Source organism: Pagrus major, chromosome 17 (assembly GCF_040436345.1).
Source record: "Pagrus major chromosome 17, Pma_NU_1.0".
NCBI classification, from domain to species: Eukaryota; Metazoa; Chordata; class Actinopteri; order Spariformes; family Sparidae; genus Pagrus; species Pagrus major.
In genome coordinates this window covers 20,579,039-20,595,884 of record NC_133231.1, presented here as the reverse complement: position 1 = coordinate 20,595,884, position 16,846 = coordinate 20,579,039, and the positions used below count along the sequence as shown (strand labels likewise).

Here is a 16,846-nt window from a genome sequence, read left to right as displayed (position 1 = left end):
TACAGAGCTTAAGCAGTGTATCAATCAATTAGACCTACTCAGTTCACAGATTATTAATCAACAGTCATTTTGATAATTGGTCCGTTGTTAAAGCAATGTTTCTGAGCCAAAAATATCAAATATTTGTGAGTTTTCAAATATGAATAATTGATATTGAATAGACTGGATTTGCTTGTTGGACTGCCATCTAAAATGTTATCCTTAGCTGTGGGGAGACTTTTACAAGCATTTTCGCACTTTTTTTTCACATTTTATGCACAAATGATTGTCCATCAATCAAGAAAAATAATCAGCAGATTAAAATCTTTTAGTAACACTGAATGAAAGTCTTCTCATGAAGCCACTGTGACACATAAGGAACATTCAATTTGGTATTATTAAGACTGAAACTGAAAAAAGCCAATGACAAATATTTCAGATGGTTTATTGTATTATAAACTGAAAATAAAAACACAAATTTCAGATGTGCCAGTATGTCCATAAAGAAGTCTTATAAACATTGTCATCATGGAAGTACAATAGCATGAACACATTTGGATAACATTACTTTTAGGACATAGACACAAAGCAGTACAATAGGATTACATGAAATGTGAACTGGCTCGTCACTTCCCTGAAGGTAGTGAAGGCCTGCGAATAGGTCTCGGTTATATGGATTACCACATCCTTTAAACACACAATCATACTTTATAAACTGGTAGTATATATCTATATATATATACTTGATTGATTTTTTTTTTCATTCCTGAAAAGGAAATAACCGCTATGTCCCCTTTAAAGTTAAAAAGACTTAATTGTGGGTGTGTATTTTACAACATAGTAGAGGTATTAACACTGATGTCTCTGTACGAAAGTATAAAAATTTACCTTCACAGTCAACTGCCAATTTTATTAACAGAGAGGCCATAAATTGCTGTGGCCAAAGCTGTATTTGTAGGGAAGAGCAGGAGGTGATGCAACAAGAATAAAGAGAAGCACTGTCTCTTTGACTGTCTTCCCTTTATAAAACCATCACTGTGATGGACTGAAACATATTTTATTGCAGCCTTTACATGCACTCTCTACTCAGACAAGACAGCTCAGCAAAAGAAAAAAAAACCTAATCAAACAAGGCAGAAAAAAAAAAAAAGAGACAAACTGATAAAAATAAAATCAAAATTATAGCATTCAGTATACTGCGTCACCATGTTGTTTGTCCCGTCTGTCTCAAACCATCATCCAGGCACAGTCATTTGTGTGTTCCAAAGTTCTTGTATTATCTTAGTATTGCTTATATCCTTCGACTTTCCATCCTCGAATTAATTTTAACTTCCCCAAGCCCCTTTTCATCCCCCCTAAGAGTTGAGGTGCTCCACTTGAATAGTGGATGCTGACACAGTGAGACAGAGGTCCTTGTTGGAAGTAAGGTCCGCTACAGTGACTGGTTTGTACTGGATGTCACTTGCAGACACCGTCTTATACTGATGCATGTCAAATGGACAGGAAATGGTTTCTGTCTGGGGGTAGCCGCTCTGGCTCTGCCCCTGCTGCCCTCCGCCTGCTCCTCCGCTCCCAGCTCGACTCGATCCTCCAGCTGCGCTCTCTGCCTGGCCCTGGTTTTGGTTCTGGTTCTGTTGTGCCGACTGTGCTGCCGGTGCAGTCAACTGGTCTGGGCTGTGTTTCTCCATGTGTTTCACCAGATACGTCTCCTGAGATGAAGGGAGGATAGGTAGAGGGGAAACAGTGGACATATGACTACACGGTGCAAGGTAGTTGCCAGTTGTCTGATGCTAGTGAGGCGATTCATAGTATTTCATGTAGTAATATTCTTCAGAAATGGACATTTGTCTTACTGAGGTATAAGTGCGGTTGCAGAGACCACACGAGTAGATCCTCGCATGTTTGACCGTGTGTGTAGACATGTGAACCTCCAGGCTCGCTGCATCTATGTATCCTTTATTACAGTTGGTGCACTTGTAGGGTTTGTCCTTGTTGTGCTGACGCCGATGGGACTGAGAAAGAATGGTTATTGGACAAAAGTAGTTTTACAGTACAGCGGATATTAGAACCAACACATTACATGAATTTACTGTATGAGACGAAAACTACATTCTTTCACACCTGTAAATTTGAGAGTTGTGTGAACGACTTCTCACATCCTGGATGGGCACACTTGTATGGTCGATCTCCGGTGTGAATCCTGAATAAAAAGCACTTTTATGTACATAAACGGACTCCTATTATGTTCATGGTGATCTAACCTGACCCCAGAGAGACACTGAGGCAGATGAGAAACCCAAGACCAGTGACTCACTTACCTGTTGTGCTGCTGAAGGTGACTGAGCTGTCTGAAGCACTTTTGGCAGTAGGAGCAGGAGTAGGGTTTCACTCCGGTGTGGATGCGGATATGTTGGGCCAGGTAGCTAGAATTGGCAAATGACTTGGTACAGTGGGGACACTTGTGGGGCTTTGACTCTGTATGGTTTCTGATGAGGGCAGACAGCAGGGTGAAAGAGAAAGAAACAGGATTGTAAAGGTGGACTGAGAAAAAAGAAAGATGATACGGTACTTGACACATTCAAAGTACTTGCCTCAGTTTATCAAAACCTGTCAGGAAGTTCATTAAAGACAAAAAATTGGCATTGTTTCACACTTATGCTGCAAGGAAAGCGCTGTCAGTTTTATGTCCTTTAAATTTAATAATTTAGATTTCTTTAAATTTTATCTTTTGATACAGTGTCAAACAATCACAGAATAACAAAGCAAGGGTTATTATTATTATTTTGACTCTGTCCTTTTAATGCATATCCTTCTGCCCTAGATGATTGGAATGTGAAAATAGAAAAAGAAAATATAACATGTATTAATTGCATTTTTTAAAAAGGTGCAACATGTAAGAATTGGCCACCTTGAATTCATACTCCCAACAAAAAGGGGCATCATATCACCAGAGTGACTGCTAACTTTATTCTTTTTATACATAAATGACTGTAGCGACTGTTAGCTTTTGAGGACCGTGGCTAGCTGGTTAGCACGCTAACTTCAGTAGATATCTCTTTAATACAGAACATTAACGGCTTTGACATAGCGTCAAAACGGTGGTTTCTTGACCTGTCGATAATTTTGGTTAATTTTTGAATGTTTTATACTACTTTTCTTACATATTGCACCTTTAAGTTTTACAAATGCATCCGTTTGGACTAACATGCCTCCAGAAATGAGTGTAAATCGATCAATTTGATTGCAGCGACAAAGAAGAGCAACAGGATGATTGTAAAATGATTTCAGAGAGCAAGAAAGCAGAGCATGGCAGCAAAGGATTTCCATTGCCGTTCAATGGAGAAGGAAAGAAAAGGTATTGAAGTATACCAAACAATCACACAATGGGTTAATGGGGAAGCACAAAGGAAATATGTCTTTCATTAAACCTTCATTTCAAGTTGTATTTCTACATGCATAGCATGGTTAACGCTAACGGCCAATGTAGTTACCTCTCTTCCTCTCCCGTTTGACTTGTAGCTGTTTCTTCTTCTGTTTGTTGCTAAATGGCTTTTTCCGGGGCATACTTAAAAATAAGCTGTTTAATATATATAGCTATGTACTGTGTATTGCTACCTACAGCTTTCTCATTGACGTTATTTACATGGGTGAAGTTTCTCGACTCCTACACTTTTCAGTGACGCCATATCCACTGCAGACTGCAGAGAATGGCGGACGAGACCACATTTAAGTGTTTTCAAAATCGCACGAGGTGAGATCATTTTGGCTTACGGTAATTTTGATCTTATTTAGAAGCATTTGAAGTCGAGTAGACGGCCTTATTCCAAGTGTCATTATTTACGTAGACCTCAGGATTGTTGGCTAAACTGACAGTAAGCCCCCTTCTCCGTAATGGTACAGTCCACTTTTGTAAACACCTCGCAAATTTGCACATTCCAGCAGAGCAGACGAGATAAAACAATGAATATACCTGGACGTGCAGTTGCATGATTGTCATGTAATTAAGACGCAAGCAGCTTTGTGTTTGCTTATCTGTTTTTCAGGTGTTATCTATATCTATCTGCTTACAGCTGTTCTTGGGAAATATAATAGGTGTTTACATGTAATGTATACAGAGCTTAAGCAGTGTATCAATCAATTAGACCTACTCAGTTCACAGATTATTAATCAACAGTCATTTTGATAATTGGTCCGTTGTTAAAGCAATGTTTCTGAGCCAAAAATATCAAATATTTGTGAGTTTTCAAATATGAATAATTGATATTGAATAGACTGGATTTGCTTGTTGGACTGCCATCTAAAATGTTATCCTTAGCTGTGGGGAGACTTTTACAAGCATTTTCGCACTTTTTTTTCACATTTTATGCACAAATGATTGTCCATCAATCAAGAAAAATAATCAGCAGATTAAAATCTTTTAGTAACACTGAATGAAAGTCTTCTCATGAAGCCACTGTGACACATAAGGAACATTCAATTTGGTATTATTAAGACTGAAACTGAAAAAAGCCAATGACAAATATTTCAGATGGTTTATTGTATTATAAACTGAAAATAAAAACACAAATTTCAGATGTGCCAGTATGTCCATAAAGAAGTCTTATAAACATTGTCATCATGGAAGTACAATAGCATGAACACATTTGGATAACATTACTTTTAGGACATAGACACAAAGCAGTACAATAGGATTACATGAAATGTGAACTGGCTCGTCACTTCCCTGAAGGTAGTGAAGGCCTGCGAATAGGTCTCGGTTATATGGATTACCACATCCTTTAAACACACAATCATACTTTATAAACTGGTAGTATATATCTATATATATATACTTGATTGATTTTTTTTTTCATTCCTGAAAAGGAAATAACCGCTATGTCCCCTTTAAAGTTAAAAAGACTTAATTGTGGGTGTGTATTTTACAACATAGTAGAGGTATTAACACTGATGTCTCTGTACGAAAGTATAAAAATTTACCTTCACAGTCAACTGCCAATTTTATTAACAGAGAGGCCATAAATTGCTGTGGCCAAAGCTGTATTTGTAGGGAAGAGCAGGAGGTGATGCAACAAGAATAAAGAGAAGCACTGTCTCTTTGACTGTCTTCCCTTTATAAAACCATCACTGTGATGGACTGAAACATATTTTATTGCAGCCTTTACATGCACTCTCTACTCAGACAAGACAGCTCAGCAAAAGAAAAAAAAACCTAATCAAACAAGGCAGAAAAAAAAAAAAAGAGACAAACTGATAAAAATAAAATCAAAATTATAGCATTCAGTATACTGCGTCACCATGTTGTTTGTCCCGTCTGTCTCAAACCATCATCCAGGCACAGTCATTTGTGTGTTCCAAAGTTCTTGTATTATCTTAGTATTGCTTATATCCTTCGACTTTCCATCCTCGAATTAATTTTAACTTCCCCAAGCCCCTTTTCATCCCCCCTAAGAGTTGAGGTGCTCCACTTGAATAGTGGATGCTGACACAGTGAGACAGAGGTCCTTGTTGGAAGTAAGGTCCGCTACAGTGACTGGTTTGTACTGGATGTCACTTGCAGACACCGTCTTATACTGATGCATGTCAAATGGACAGGAAATGGTTTCTGTCTGGGGGTAGCCGCTCTGGCTCTGCCCCTGCTGCCCTCCGCCTGCTCCTCCGCTCCCAGCTCGACTCGATCCTCCAGCTGCGCTCTCTGCCTGGCCCTGGTTTTGGTTCTGGTTCTGTTGTGCCGACTGTGCTGCCGGTGCAGTCAACTGGTCTGGGCTGTGTTTCTCCATGTGTTTCACCAGATACGTCTCCTGAGATGAAGGGAGGATAGGTAGAGGGGAAACAGTGGACATATGACTACACGGTGCAAGGTAGTTGCCAGTTGTCTGATGCTAGTGAGGCGATTCATAGTATTTCATGTAGTAATATTCTTCAGAAATGGACATTTGTCTTACTGAGGTATAAGTGCGGTTGCAGAGACCACACGAGTAGATCCTCGCATGTTTGACCGTGTGTGTAGACATGTGAACCTCCAGGCTCGCTGCATCTATGTATCCTTTATTACAGTTGGTGCACTTGTAGGGTTTGTCCTTGTTGTGCTGACGCCGATGGGACTGAGAAAGAATGGTTATTGGACAAAAGTAGTTTTACAGTACAGCGGATATTAGAACCAACACATTACATGAATTTACTGTATGAGACGAAAACTACATTCTTTCACACCTGTAAATTTGAGAGTTGTGTGAACGACTTCTCACATCCTGGATGGGCACACTTGTATGGTCGATCTCCGGTGTGAATCCTGAATAAAAAGCACTTTTATGTACATAAACGGACTCCTATTATGTTCATGGTGATCTAACCTGACCCCAGAGAGACACTGAGGCAGATGAGAAACCCAAGACCAGTGACTCACTTACCTGTTGTGCTGCTGAAGGTGACTGAGCTGTCTGAAGCACTTTTGGCAGTAGGAGCAGGAGTAGGGTTTCACTCCGGTGTGGATGCGGATATGTTGGGCCAGGTAGCTAGAATTGGCAAATGACTTGGTACAGTGGGGACACTTGTGGGGCTTTGACTCTGTATGGTTTCTGATGAGGGCAGACAGCAGGGTGAAAGAGAAAGAAACAGGATTGTAAAGGTGGACTGAGAAAAAAGAAAGATGATACGGTACTTGACACATTCAAAGTACTTGCCTCAGTTTATCAAAACCTGTCAGGAAGTTCATTAAAGACAAAAAATTGGCATTGTTTCACACTTATGCTGCAAGGAAAGCGCTGTCAGTTTTATGTCCTTTAAATTTAATAATTTAGATTTCTTTAAATTTTATCTTTTGATACAGTGTCAAACAATCACAGAATAACAAAGCAAGGGTTATTATTATTATTTTGACTCTGTCCTTTTAATGCATATCCTTCTGCCCTAGATGATTGGAATGTGAAAATAGAAAAAGAAAATATAACATGTATTAATTGCATTTTTTAAAAAGGTGCAACATGTAAGAATTGGCCACCTTGAATTCATACTCCCAACAAAAAGGGGCATCATATCACCAGAGTGACTGCTAACTTTATTCTTTTTATACATAAATGACTGTAGCGACTGTTAGCTTTTGAGGACCGTGGCTAGCTGGTTAGCACGCTAACTTCAGTAGATATCTCTTTAATACAGAACATTAACGGCTTTGACATAGCGTCAAAACGGTGGTTTCTTGACCTGTCGATAATTTTGGTTAATTTTTGAATGTTTTATACTACTTTTCTTACATATTGCACCTTTAAGTTTTACAAATGCATCCGTTTGGACTAACATGCCTCCAGAAATGAGTGTAAATCGATCAATTTGATTGCAGCGACAAAGAAGAGCAACAGGATGATTGTAAAATGATTTCAGAGAGCAAGAAAGCAGAGCATGGCAGCAAAGGATTTCCATTGCCGTTCAATGGAGAAGGAAAGAAAAGGTATTGAAGTATACCAAACAATCACACAATGGGTTAATGGGGAAGCACAAAGGAAATATGTCTTTCATTAAACCTTCATTTCAAGTTGTATTTCTACATGTGTATGTGTGTTTCTATTGAAGAAGCACTGGCAGAAGAAATGACAGAACACAGACAAAAGGAGTGTGTAAAGCAGGAAAATGTGATGAAAATGCAATGCAGATAGTACAGAGAGAAGCAAGTATTGTGTGCACACGCACAAATGAAAAAAAGAAAAGAAAAGGTCAAATATTCTCATCAATTAATATAACACAGCTCCATGCATTTCAAATGGCCATTCTGATTAATGTATAAATTATGGAAAATCTTTTTATGGACAGAGCCCAACTTTAAAAGGTGTAATTTGAATTTTGATTTTTTTGAAAAGGTCACTCCTGGATGGATCTGGTAGCATGCGAGCCAACATCTACACGGCAGTGAAATATGCATCTGCACACCTCTCCAATTTCTTCCCCAGGAGGAAGGTGAAGACAGGAGTCTGGGCTTCTAAAAAGCTCTTGGCAGGACAAGTTAACAGGACAGGGGAATATGGTATGGGATTGGTTACGGGGAAAGGGGGGGTCTGCAGTACCGTGTGTGCTGCTGTAAATGACTGAGCTGCCTGAAAGATTTCTGGCAGTAGGAGCAGGTGTAAGGCTTGGCCCCACTGTGGATGCGGATGTGCTGGGCCAGGTAGCTGGAGTTGGCGAATGACTTGGCGCAGTGAGGACACTTGTGAGGTTTGGCCTCTGTGTGCGACTTGGAGTGGATCTGCATGTCAGACTTACTGAGGAAGGTCGCCGCACACATCCGGCACCTACAGGCGGAGAGACACAGAAATGGGAGGGCGGGATGGAAGAACAAGAAGGAAGAAGAAGGACACATATACAGAAAAAGAGACACAAGAGAAGATGATGGAAAGGAAAGAAAAAAAAAGGAGATGATGGTTGTTGGAAGGAGACAGGGGAACCACAAAAAGAAAGAAAGATATGATAGAAAATGAAACTTACAATAAAAAGGAAAATAAATGATATCAGATAAAACAATGAAGACAGGGGATGGGGGGGTTAAATTAAAATATACAAGAAAAGTAAACAGGGAAAGATGTCAAGGCAGAAATCAGTAAAAACGGACAGGGAAAGGTACGTAGATACAATAAAAGAGAAAGAGCAGGAGTGCTTGAGAGTTCACAACTCAAAGAGCATGCTATATAAAGACAAAGAGGACGGTAGAGGACAGGTAGCATTTCATTTCCAGTGTGTGCAGAGGCAGAGAGGGCGACTATGAAGCACTGATGTATTTGTATCTCAAATACATTACAAGAAAGAATCAACTGCCACTAAAACACAGGCAAGTTCTGCCGGGACATGCAGTGAAGTGTGTTTACAGGAGGTGTCTGTGTGTGTCAAATGCTTATATCCAGCAGCGTGTAGTTCATCTATAAAAGCTTAACATCTCTATGCTGATTTCAAAAGGACACAGAGGAACAAGTGCGATTGCATTCCACAGCTAGAGCGAGGAGAAATGGGGATGCACAGGAGGTGTTATTTTGACACCGTACCTGTATGTTTTAGTGCTATCTTTAGGCGCATGGTCTTCATCTTCATTTGACAGCTCATACGGGTCTCCAGGGTGATGCTGCAAAGTTGCCACCTGTCAAAAATAATACTCAAAGTTATCTGATGATTTTTTTTTTTTTACCATGTCAGATTTTTCTTTTTATTCTGTATTTTCTTACCTGGCCACTGGCCAGATGAGCCAGTATTAACGTTTCATTTCCTGATGGACCGATCCTGGCCACTGTTGTCTTCTTCTTTCTGCCTCGTTTTGAGGGCGCTGGCATCACGACCACATGCGACGCCGCATCCCCTTCTTTTTTGTCTACAACAGGATCAGCGGCAGCAGGTTGAGAGGAGCGAATACTCATGAACCGCGCAGTAGATTTTAGAAAGAGGGTTTGCAAGCTCTGTGGTACAGCTGTTTACGTTTCTAATGATCCTTCCTGTTTTTTAACTGCCCTCTACACATTGATCTGTAGGTATGCTGACATCAAAGTCAAAATCTAAGCAGGCTGCAGGAGGTCTCAAGTTTTTTATTGTCATTATTCTTCTTTTTCAGGTGTAATTGGATTTAAATGAGTAAATACATAGAACGTATAGAAATCATAAATCGTAATGTAAATTTGATTTTATCAGATAAAGGCCAGTCTTAGTAAAATACAATTCCTGTTGAGGCATAACATTTTAAAACAACCAATGACATAGAATCTAGGTGAAAAACACGGCTATTTCTGACTAATAATCTGTTAAATAATGTTGAATTATATATGTTGAAAGAATCATAAAGCTCTGAATAACACTTCCAACAAAAAGCTAAAGTTATCAACAAAAAAAACCCACAAACATACCAGTCTCTTGCACTTGGAAGATATCTATTTAATTTCCTGAAATTGGTTCACTTAAAGGCATAGAAGCATTAGTTAATGGCTCAGACTGGATAAGCATTAAATCATTAGCTGCTCATTTTCAGGTTTAGTTGCTGTGTAACTCCAGAGACCAGTGATCTGTGAGAGCAGTGCTCAGTTGGGTTAATAACTCACAGATATCATTAACTGAACAAAATCTAATCTTATTTTCTCTCTCAAAGCCCAGGGCATAGTAAAAAGGACACCCACCAGGTCTGATCATGTTCCAAATCACTAAAACGATAGTATATTACGCAGAATTAACATTTTTCTTGGTCTCTTGAGTTTTGACTTAAAATACAATTTGTGGTTCAACTGATTCTTGTAAAAGCAAATTTACTGTATGTGCGGCCACAGACATCAGAAGGCATTGACATTATACTCAATAATACAGTAGTTGTGGCTACTGCGGCTACATTTCAGAACCATATATGAAACATATATTCATGTGGTATGTGTCATTATGCTTGTTTTACCTGGAGGATGGAGTGCTGAAACAATCATGGTCGTTGCTGGGTGACCCGAGACAAACGATTGAGACGAGGTGGGAGAGACGAGTGTTCCCTGAGGAGTTGTGATGACCAGACCCGCTTCACCGAAAGTGACGGACAGAAACAAAGAAATTATCACACATGACAAAGGCGACTACAGGCAGTATTACATTAAAATGTTGTAACTGTGGAAACTGTTCAGTCTTAAAGTGTATTACCAACACATTTGCGTATGTTAAACTGGAAGTGTTAAGATAGTGCTACAAGGTGCTGCTCCTCCATTATTTGATGAAGACCTGAGGTTGTAGCATAAATTGAGGTGTATACTTTACCTAAGTTTGTTTTACAAACAATGTGCGCTCTTAGCCCATAGTGCTGAGATGGGCTAAGAGCACACTTTGTTCTCATGAACTAAATGTTTTAATCCACTGCTGCAAATGTATGTTCAAAACTAAACATGTAGGACCTAGATCAGCCTTTGGTGTTCTCCTGGTTTTAAATTGATCATCATGGAATAAACTAAAACAGCCTCAAACTAATAAAGACCCAGACTCACCTGCTGTCATGATACCTGCGGAGGGGACAGACAGCATGTTCTGGTTGCTGTGAGGAGGGTGGAGTTGTGCCACACCACCAACATGCCCTCCTCCATCTGTCTTTGTCCCAGGAGTGGGAATGGTGAGAAGGGCTGTTTGATAGTGGGATGCAGAGGAAGCAGAGAAGCTAGCGTTCTTTTCCTGCTGCTCCTTCATCTTGTTCAGGAACATGGCATTCTCAATCTGTCAGGAGGGATGAGATTTTAATTTGATTTAACAGATTGTTCTCCTCTCAGTGTCTTTTTGTAGTCGCAGAACACTCCTCAAATGAGTTTGTTTTTCAAATCAGGTCTGAGGGAAATATATATTCTTGATTTAATTGTCCGGACTTACCTGTCCTGGTACTGTGGGGATGGGAGACCAGAAATACGATGAATTAAAATGAGAATCTTCCATCATTTCTGTAATGACATTTCCAATTATGATTAGTAGACACACATAGAGGTTATTACTTTGGTCAAGTGGAACTCTTCAAGTATACTCAAATATGTAGCTGTCATTACATAGGTGAAATTAGAGCTTGGTTCTTGATCTTTAATAGACTACCTCCTGATATTGTGACACAAGATGAAACAATTGAAAATGTAAGTAAGAGTCTACTGCAATAAGTCCATGTAAGTTAATTAAACAGGGACTCACATTTCTCCCAGATGATTTAAAAATAGTTATAAAGAATATATCAACTAAGTTGGATGCCAGTGAAACCTGAGAGATGATTGGCCATGATGTGATTATCCTAGTTGGGGGGCCGAGCAAAAGTGAGCTGCTGAGCCCCATTAAACCCCAGGTTTACAGTGCGGTTATGTCATTAAGCACAATTTATGTTTCACTTTAATAACATTATCAGACTCACGATTAGGTTCAGATTAGAAGTGGGAATCACAGAATTTCTCATGAGACAATTCGGTTCACGATGCGGATTCTGTGATAATTTATACATTGCAAGACAACCATCTAACGATACATCATGATGTCTGTGCAACTGAAGAATACAAAATAAATCCCATATAAAGGCAAAGTGCAGGAATTACACTACTACTACTACTACTATTAGTTAGCGATATTGGGATATGTAAAGTGCGTGGATATGCAATAAAAGTCAAATGAAATGTGTGGCATTATTTTTGGGGACCATAAATATTCACAAAACACAAATATTCAGATGTGTCAGAGAATAAACAATCAAGTGAAACACTTAAATATCCCAACATCCCTTACTAATTTTGACAAGTGTATGTATTTATTCACTGCATTGTGGTGTTTGTTGCGCAGAATTTGACAACTGAAATGAAACAATGTGCAAGAAGAGCATAAAATCTTAGTAACACACACGCACTGACTGCGACTTGTCTATGTGCGCCAAAAGGCCAAACTAGCAGAAAGCAGAACAATCCTGTAGATAAAAATGTTTAACGGATGCATACTAAGTTTACACCACGAGGAGTTATGAGGAAGTGCCTGCATGTATTAATAAAAATATTGACATTCAGTGTAGCCAGTGAATCGTATTGTAAGATAAAGCGATCCATTTGGCTGCTGGTATCGTGCATGCTGGTTCACCTGAGCCATCCTTCATCTTACTAGTCGCACATGTTTTTTTCTACTGTGATAAGTCGACATTATCTGCTTTTAAACGGTCATATTAATCAAATAACCACATAGAGGAGTGTGGGGGCCCCTGGAGGTGTGGGGGCTCTTGGGGCTGCTGTAAATAGTACAGCATTGGGCCCAGCAGTCAAGATCATACTGGTTATAAAGAGATGCAAAGACTGACTGATAAGAGGAATTATAAAGGTTTAATAACTAACTGATTATAAGAGGTATGATGGGAAAACACCATAACTATGGCTTGAGACTGTCTCTTGTAAAAGTGTACAGTAAAGATTATACTCCTCCATTATGTAATTTAATGTTCCACTTTCTTATCTGGACCACAGCTGTAAGGTGAAGGATTTGATGATCTATCGTGCCAACACACAGTGACGACACAAACTAAATTTGGGGTTATTCACAGCGGATTTCAACTTCCCAGCTTTAAGTTGGCTCCCGCGTAATGATCAACAAAACACCACATAATACTAACTTTTATGAAACGCCACAAATGAGACGTAGGCCTTGATAATGTTTATAACAAGCCGTGGCTCAAGAGAAGGACTCCATTTCGGCTCCTTGCATCTTGTAGTTAATCGGGCCCGACGTGCTGATTAACATACAGTTAGCTAGCAGACAGCGGTGTCTGTAGTGCCCTCCTGCTCGGGGAAAAAAAATAACAAGCAAAGCGAAAAAAAAAAAAAAACCAAAGGATGAAAAAACTGAAGCGAAGAGAAAAAAACCAATAGACCATCCTCACAGACTTCCGGCTGTGGAGACGGGTGGAGAGGCGGCAGCGGAGTCATGCAAATCTACTCAAAATTACTACCGACTGCATGGAGAGTGGTGGCGTTTACCGGTACCGACGACTCCGTCTCCCTCCCCGGAACTGTCGTGGGTCGGGACGAGTTGGACACAGTTTCCAAATCGGTCGAAATTCCTGCAAACCAGTGAAGTTTTCCCCCCTCTTTTTTTTTTTTTTTTTTTTTTTTTTTTTAGTTTTTTTTTTTTTTTTCCCTCCGGTGAAGCAGCTGCCTCGTCTGAGCTTCACTTCCTCCGGATAAGGTCGTCAGACAAAAGAAGTGTGTGTAGTGACGTCACTTCCTGTAATTTGGGGGACGGTTGATTTAAAAAAAAGAAAAATTGTAAAATATCAACGTCTTCTCTGTTAGCTGGTGTGTATCATCACAACAGTTAAAAAGTGAAGCTACACGGATTTTTTTTTTTTTAATCACATCCGGACTCGATTGTTTGGGTTTACTTTGTTCCGTTTGAGCTTCAAGTTGAGGCAGGGCAGCCGGTGTGATGCATTCACGTGCTGTCGAAAGTAACAGAGTCCAATATAATTTGTTCCCTCAAATCACAGCTAAACTTTCCCCTTAGTTCAGTCATTTATACCCTCAAGTTACTTAATGAATTCCTTGCGTTTAATAAAAATTGATTGGTTGAAATGTTTATTTCAAGTTCAAAAACAAATGACAAGAAAAAAAATCATATTTACAGACAATGATAGCATAAAGAAATAGATAATGTCAAACACACAATGACTTTGTTTCTATATATTCGAAACACTGTGAGAAGAAGTATATAAGTGCTTATTTAATCCCATCCCTTCCCCATAAGTCATTTAATGGTAATTTATCTTTTTCCTTAATGGTCTAACCTATACTCTAATTTTCCTAAACTTGTCTAAATATTATATTGATTGCCTTTTATCTTTGTCATACAAAAATATAAAATAATTACTGTTATACTATCCTTATCAAAAATATAAATTCATTATTTACATATTTCTATCAGTCATATTTATCTCAATCGTATTGACCTTTTATCTTTTTGTATATGAAATTGATTTGTGCCTTAAAGGATAAGTTCCCCCAAAAATGTTAATATAGGGTGTGTTCTGAATCACATACTTTTTCTTTTTACTTTTAGTACATACTGCAGCTGCCCTTACAAAGTATATACTGTTGCATGCTGTATGCATACAATTGGGACTTCTAGGTGATGTATCGTAGTCAACACAGTGAACTCAGTACAATGCTGTACTGAGTTCTCTCCCCAGACAGCTTAACAACCATTCACACCTGGGCTCACCTAACCTTAGCAACCCACATGAAGGCCGGTTTGACCAACGACCCACAAGTGGCCCTAACGATTTGAAACTCAGAGCTCACACGTGTCCTTAATGACTCTGTAAGAACACACCCACGCAGAGTTTAAAAGCCAGCCTACTCCTCTCCAGTTAGTTAGAACTGAAGAAGCCTCTTGGATGAGAAGTGACACGTCTTCCAGAAACTGAAACAAGTCCAGTTGCCTACGATACAGCACCTAGATTTACCATGACCTGGATGACTGAGAACCTTCATCAACATACAATTGGGACATACTACTTTGTCATGACAGTGCTCCTTGAACTTTGACCCTCTTGCTCCCATGTCTTTTCGCAGCCTTAGTACTTACACTTAGACGTGCTTTCATCTCTAATTGCAGTGTCTGTCATTCTGTAAAATGAGCTGCCTCAGCTTTATTTATATTTGTGTGACACACCGTGACATATGACACATATCTTCCGCTGCGCAGAGGATTGTGGGTCAGAATAGCCAGAAAAGCATGCTGGCTTTCATACAGCAGAATGTGACGCATGCTGCATGTCATACTAAATTTCATATTTCATACTAAATAGTATGGCAGTATGGGTATTGGAACGCAGGGATAGTCTACTCATCTCTTTACTGATGGAAAGTTGTGTAAAGTTTCATAGTTCACAAAAAGATTTCTGGAGCTTCATAGTAACAGTGTTGCAGCGTTCTCCTTAACAACTGAAGTAGATGGAGGCTTCAACAACCAAAAAATAACCATTACATGGCTCCATGCAGCTCACCTGGTGTATTCCAAGTCTCCAGAAGCCCTGAGATCAAAATTGATTTTAAAATACATTATTTACACCCTTTTATAAGTCAAAATCTTTGCTTGAGCTGCTAAGCTAAAAAAACGTGTTACACTGAACAGCTCGACCTGAGTGAGAAAATAACATCTTTTCAAATCAATTCTGGATCTCGGGGCTTCCAGAGACTACTTTAATTGTTTAAGAGAATGCTACAACGTTGTTTTGCTGTGAAGCTCCAGAAATGTTTTAAAGGACTACGAAACTTCACCCGACTGATCATCAGCACAGGGGTGAGTACATAATGACTGGATTTTCATTTTTTGGTGAAGTTATCCTTAAAATTGACAAATTCATTCACTCAAATGAACAATTATCAACATTAATTCTATAAATACATGTCACTCCGTGGGTGGATTACCTAAAGACCCAGGGCCCAAGGGTCCAAGTAGGGTTGAATTTACCCACCAGGGTAGTGAATTATTTGTTTAGTTGATTAACAGAAAACTAATTGAGTATTTTAATAATCAGTTAATGCCTTTAGCCATTTTCAAGCAAAAATGGCTAAAAATGAATGGCTCTAGCTTCCCAAATGTGACAGTTTGCTGTCTCTCCATCCAATATTGGAGTACATTGAATATTTTGGGGTTTTGGACTGTTGTAAAGAGAAAACAAATAAAACACACTTTGAGGTTGCAGCAAATTTATTTCAGATATTGGAACTGATACCGTGCAATCTGGTCCCTCCAAATGTTCACAATGAAGTAGTACCAGAAAGTATCATGCATTCCTCTCCAAACTTGGTGCATGATTAAGAAAAAACCCAAATTTTCTACTGCATATATTTTTGCAATGTTTAAAGGTTGCCTTCTTACCCGTTTATTGTATATCCAGTCATTTTTGCCTTGATGTTTAGTTGGCAAGCATATGTTCAGTTTTTATCCAATAAAATATCAAAGTATGAATAGCTTACTTTTGACACATTTTCTCCTCTTTACTTTGGTACAAATAAACTTATTGGCACTGTCTTTATGTTTGTTTTATCTCATGTACGAATTGGAAGCCCGAAAATACGAGCTGGTGGGCTGGCACATGAAGGCAGCACAGAGTGAGTCCTCCGGTTGTCAGTGTGACCTCTAGTCAAGTTAGGCTTTATTTATATAAATAGACTGCATGTAACATGTAAAACTGTTTACAATGACGTCTGCTTTAATGAGTAAGCGACACAATTTTGTAAATGTACAATAATATTAATTGTTAACTGTTTTTAAAGGCACTTCTTCACCCGTCCACACGGTGTCGCTGTAAGGACAGTTATACACGTTTACTGTCGTCAACATCCGGCGACACGTCTCTGCAGACAGACCGCCGACCAGT

At 39.2% G+C, this 16,846-nt stretch overlaps 1 protein-coding gene across 2 annotated transcripts; it reads right to left on the bottom strand.

Moving 5' to 3' along the window:
• Nucleotides 1-408: 408 nt before the first annotated feature.
• Nucleotides 409-13,582, bottom strand: znf384b (zinc finger protein 384 b). Of its 2 annotated transcripts, XM_073484919.1 has the most exons (12): nucleotides 13,440-13,582; nucleotides 11,326-11,393; nucleotides 10,953-11,175; nucleotides 10,382-10,495; nucleotides 9,180-9,322; nucleotides 9,003-9,094; nucleotides 8,034-8,258; nucleotides 6,387-6,554; nucleotides 6,190-6,268; nucleotides 5,922-6,080; nucleotides 5,646-5,777; nucleotides 409-1,604 (listed from the first exon to the last, which is right to left on the bottom strand). In XM_073484919.1, exons 2-12 carry the CDS (start codon nucleotides 11,389-11,391, stop codon nucleotides 1,335-1,337), a joined length of 1,671 nt encoding a protein of 556 aa, XP_073341020.1. In that variant the 5' UTR covers nucleotides 11,392-11,393; nucleotides 13,440-13,582; the 3' UTR covers nucleotides 409-1,334. The 2 variants fall into 2 exon arrangements, with proteins under 2 accessions (XP_073341020.1, XP_073341019.1); XM_073484918.1 differs by lacking the exons at nucleotides 409-1,604; nucleotides 8,034-8,258 and having other exon boundaries at nucleotides 4,498-5,777.
• Nucleotides 13,583-16,846: the final 3,264 nt, after the last annotated feature.

Coding starts and splice junctions, on each gene's coding strand:
- znf384b (XM_073484919.1), bottom strand. CDS start 11,391: ATGATGGAAGATTCTCATTTTAATTCATCGTATTTCTGGTCTCCCATC. Junction 11,176..11,325: donor TCCCCACAGTACCAGGACAG/GTAAGTCCGGAC, acceptor CCCTCCTGACAG/ATTGAGAATGCCATGTTCCT. Junction 1,605..5,645: donor CAGCTGGAGGATCGAGTCGA/GCTGGGAGCGGA, acceptor CAACAGAACCAG/AACCAAAACCAGGGCCAGGC.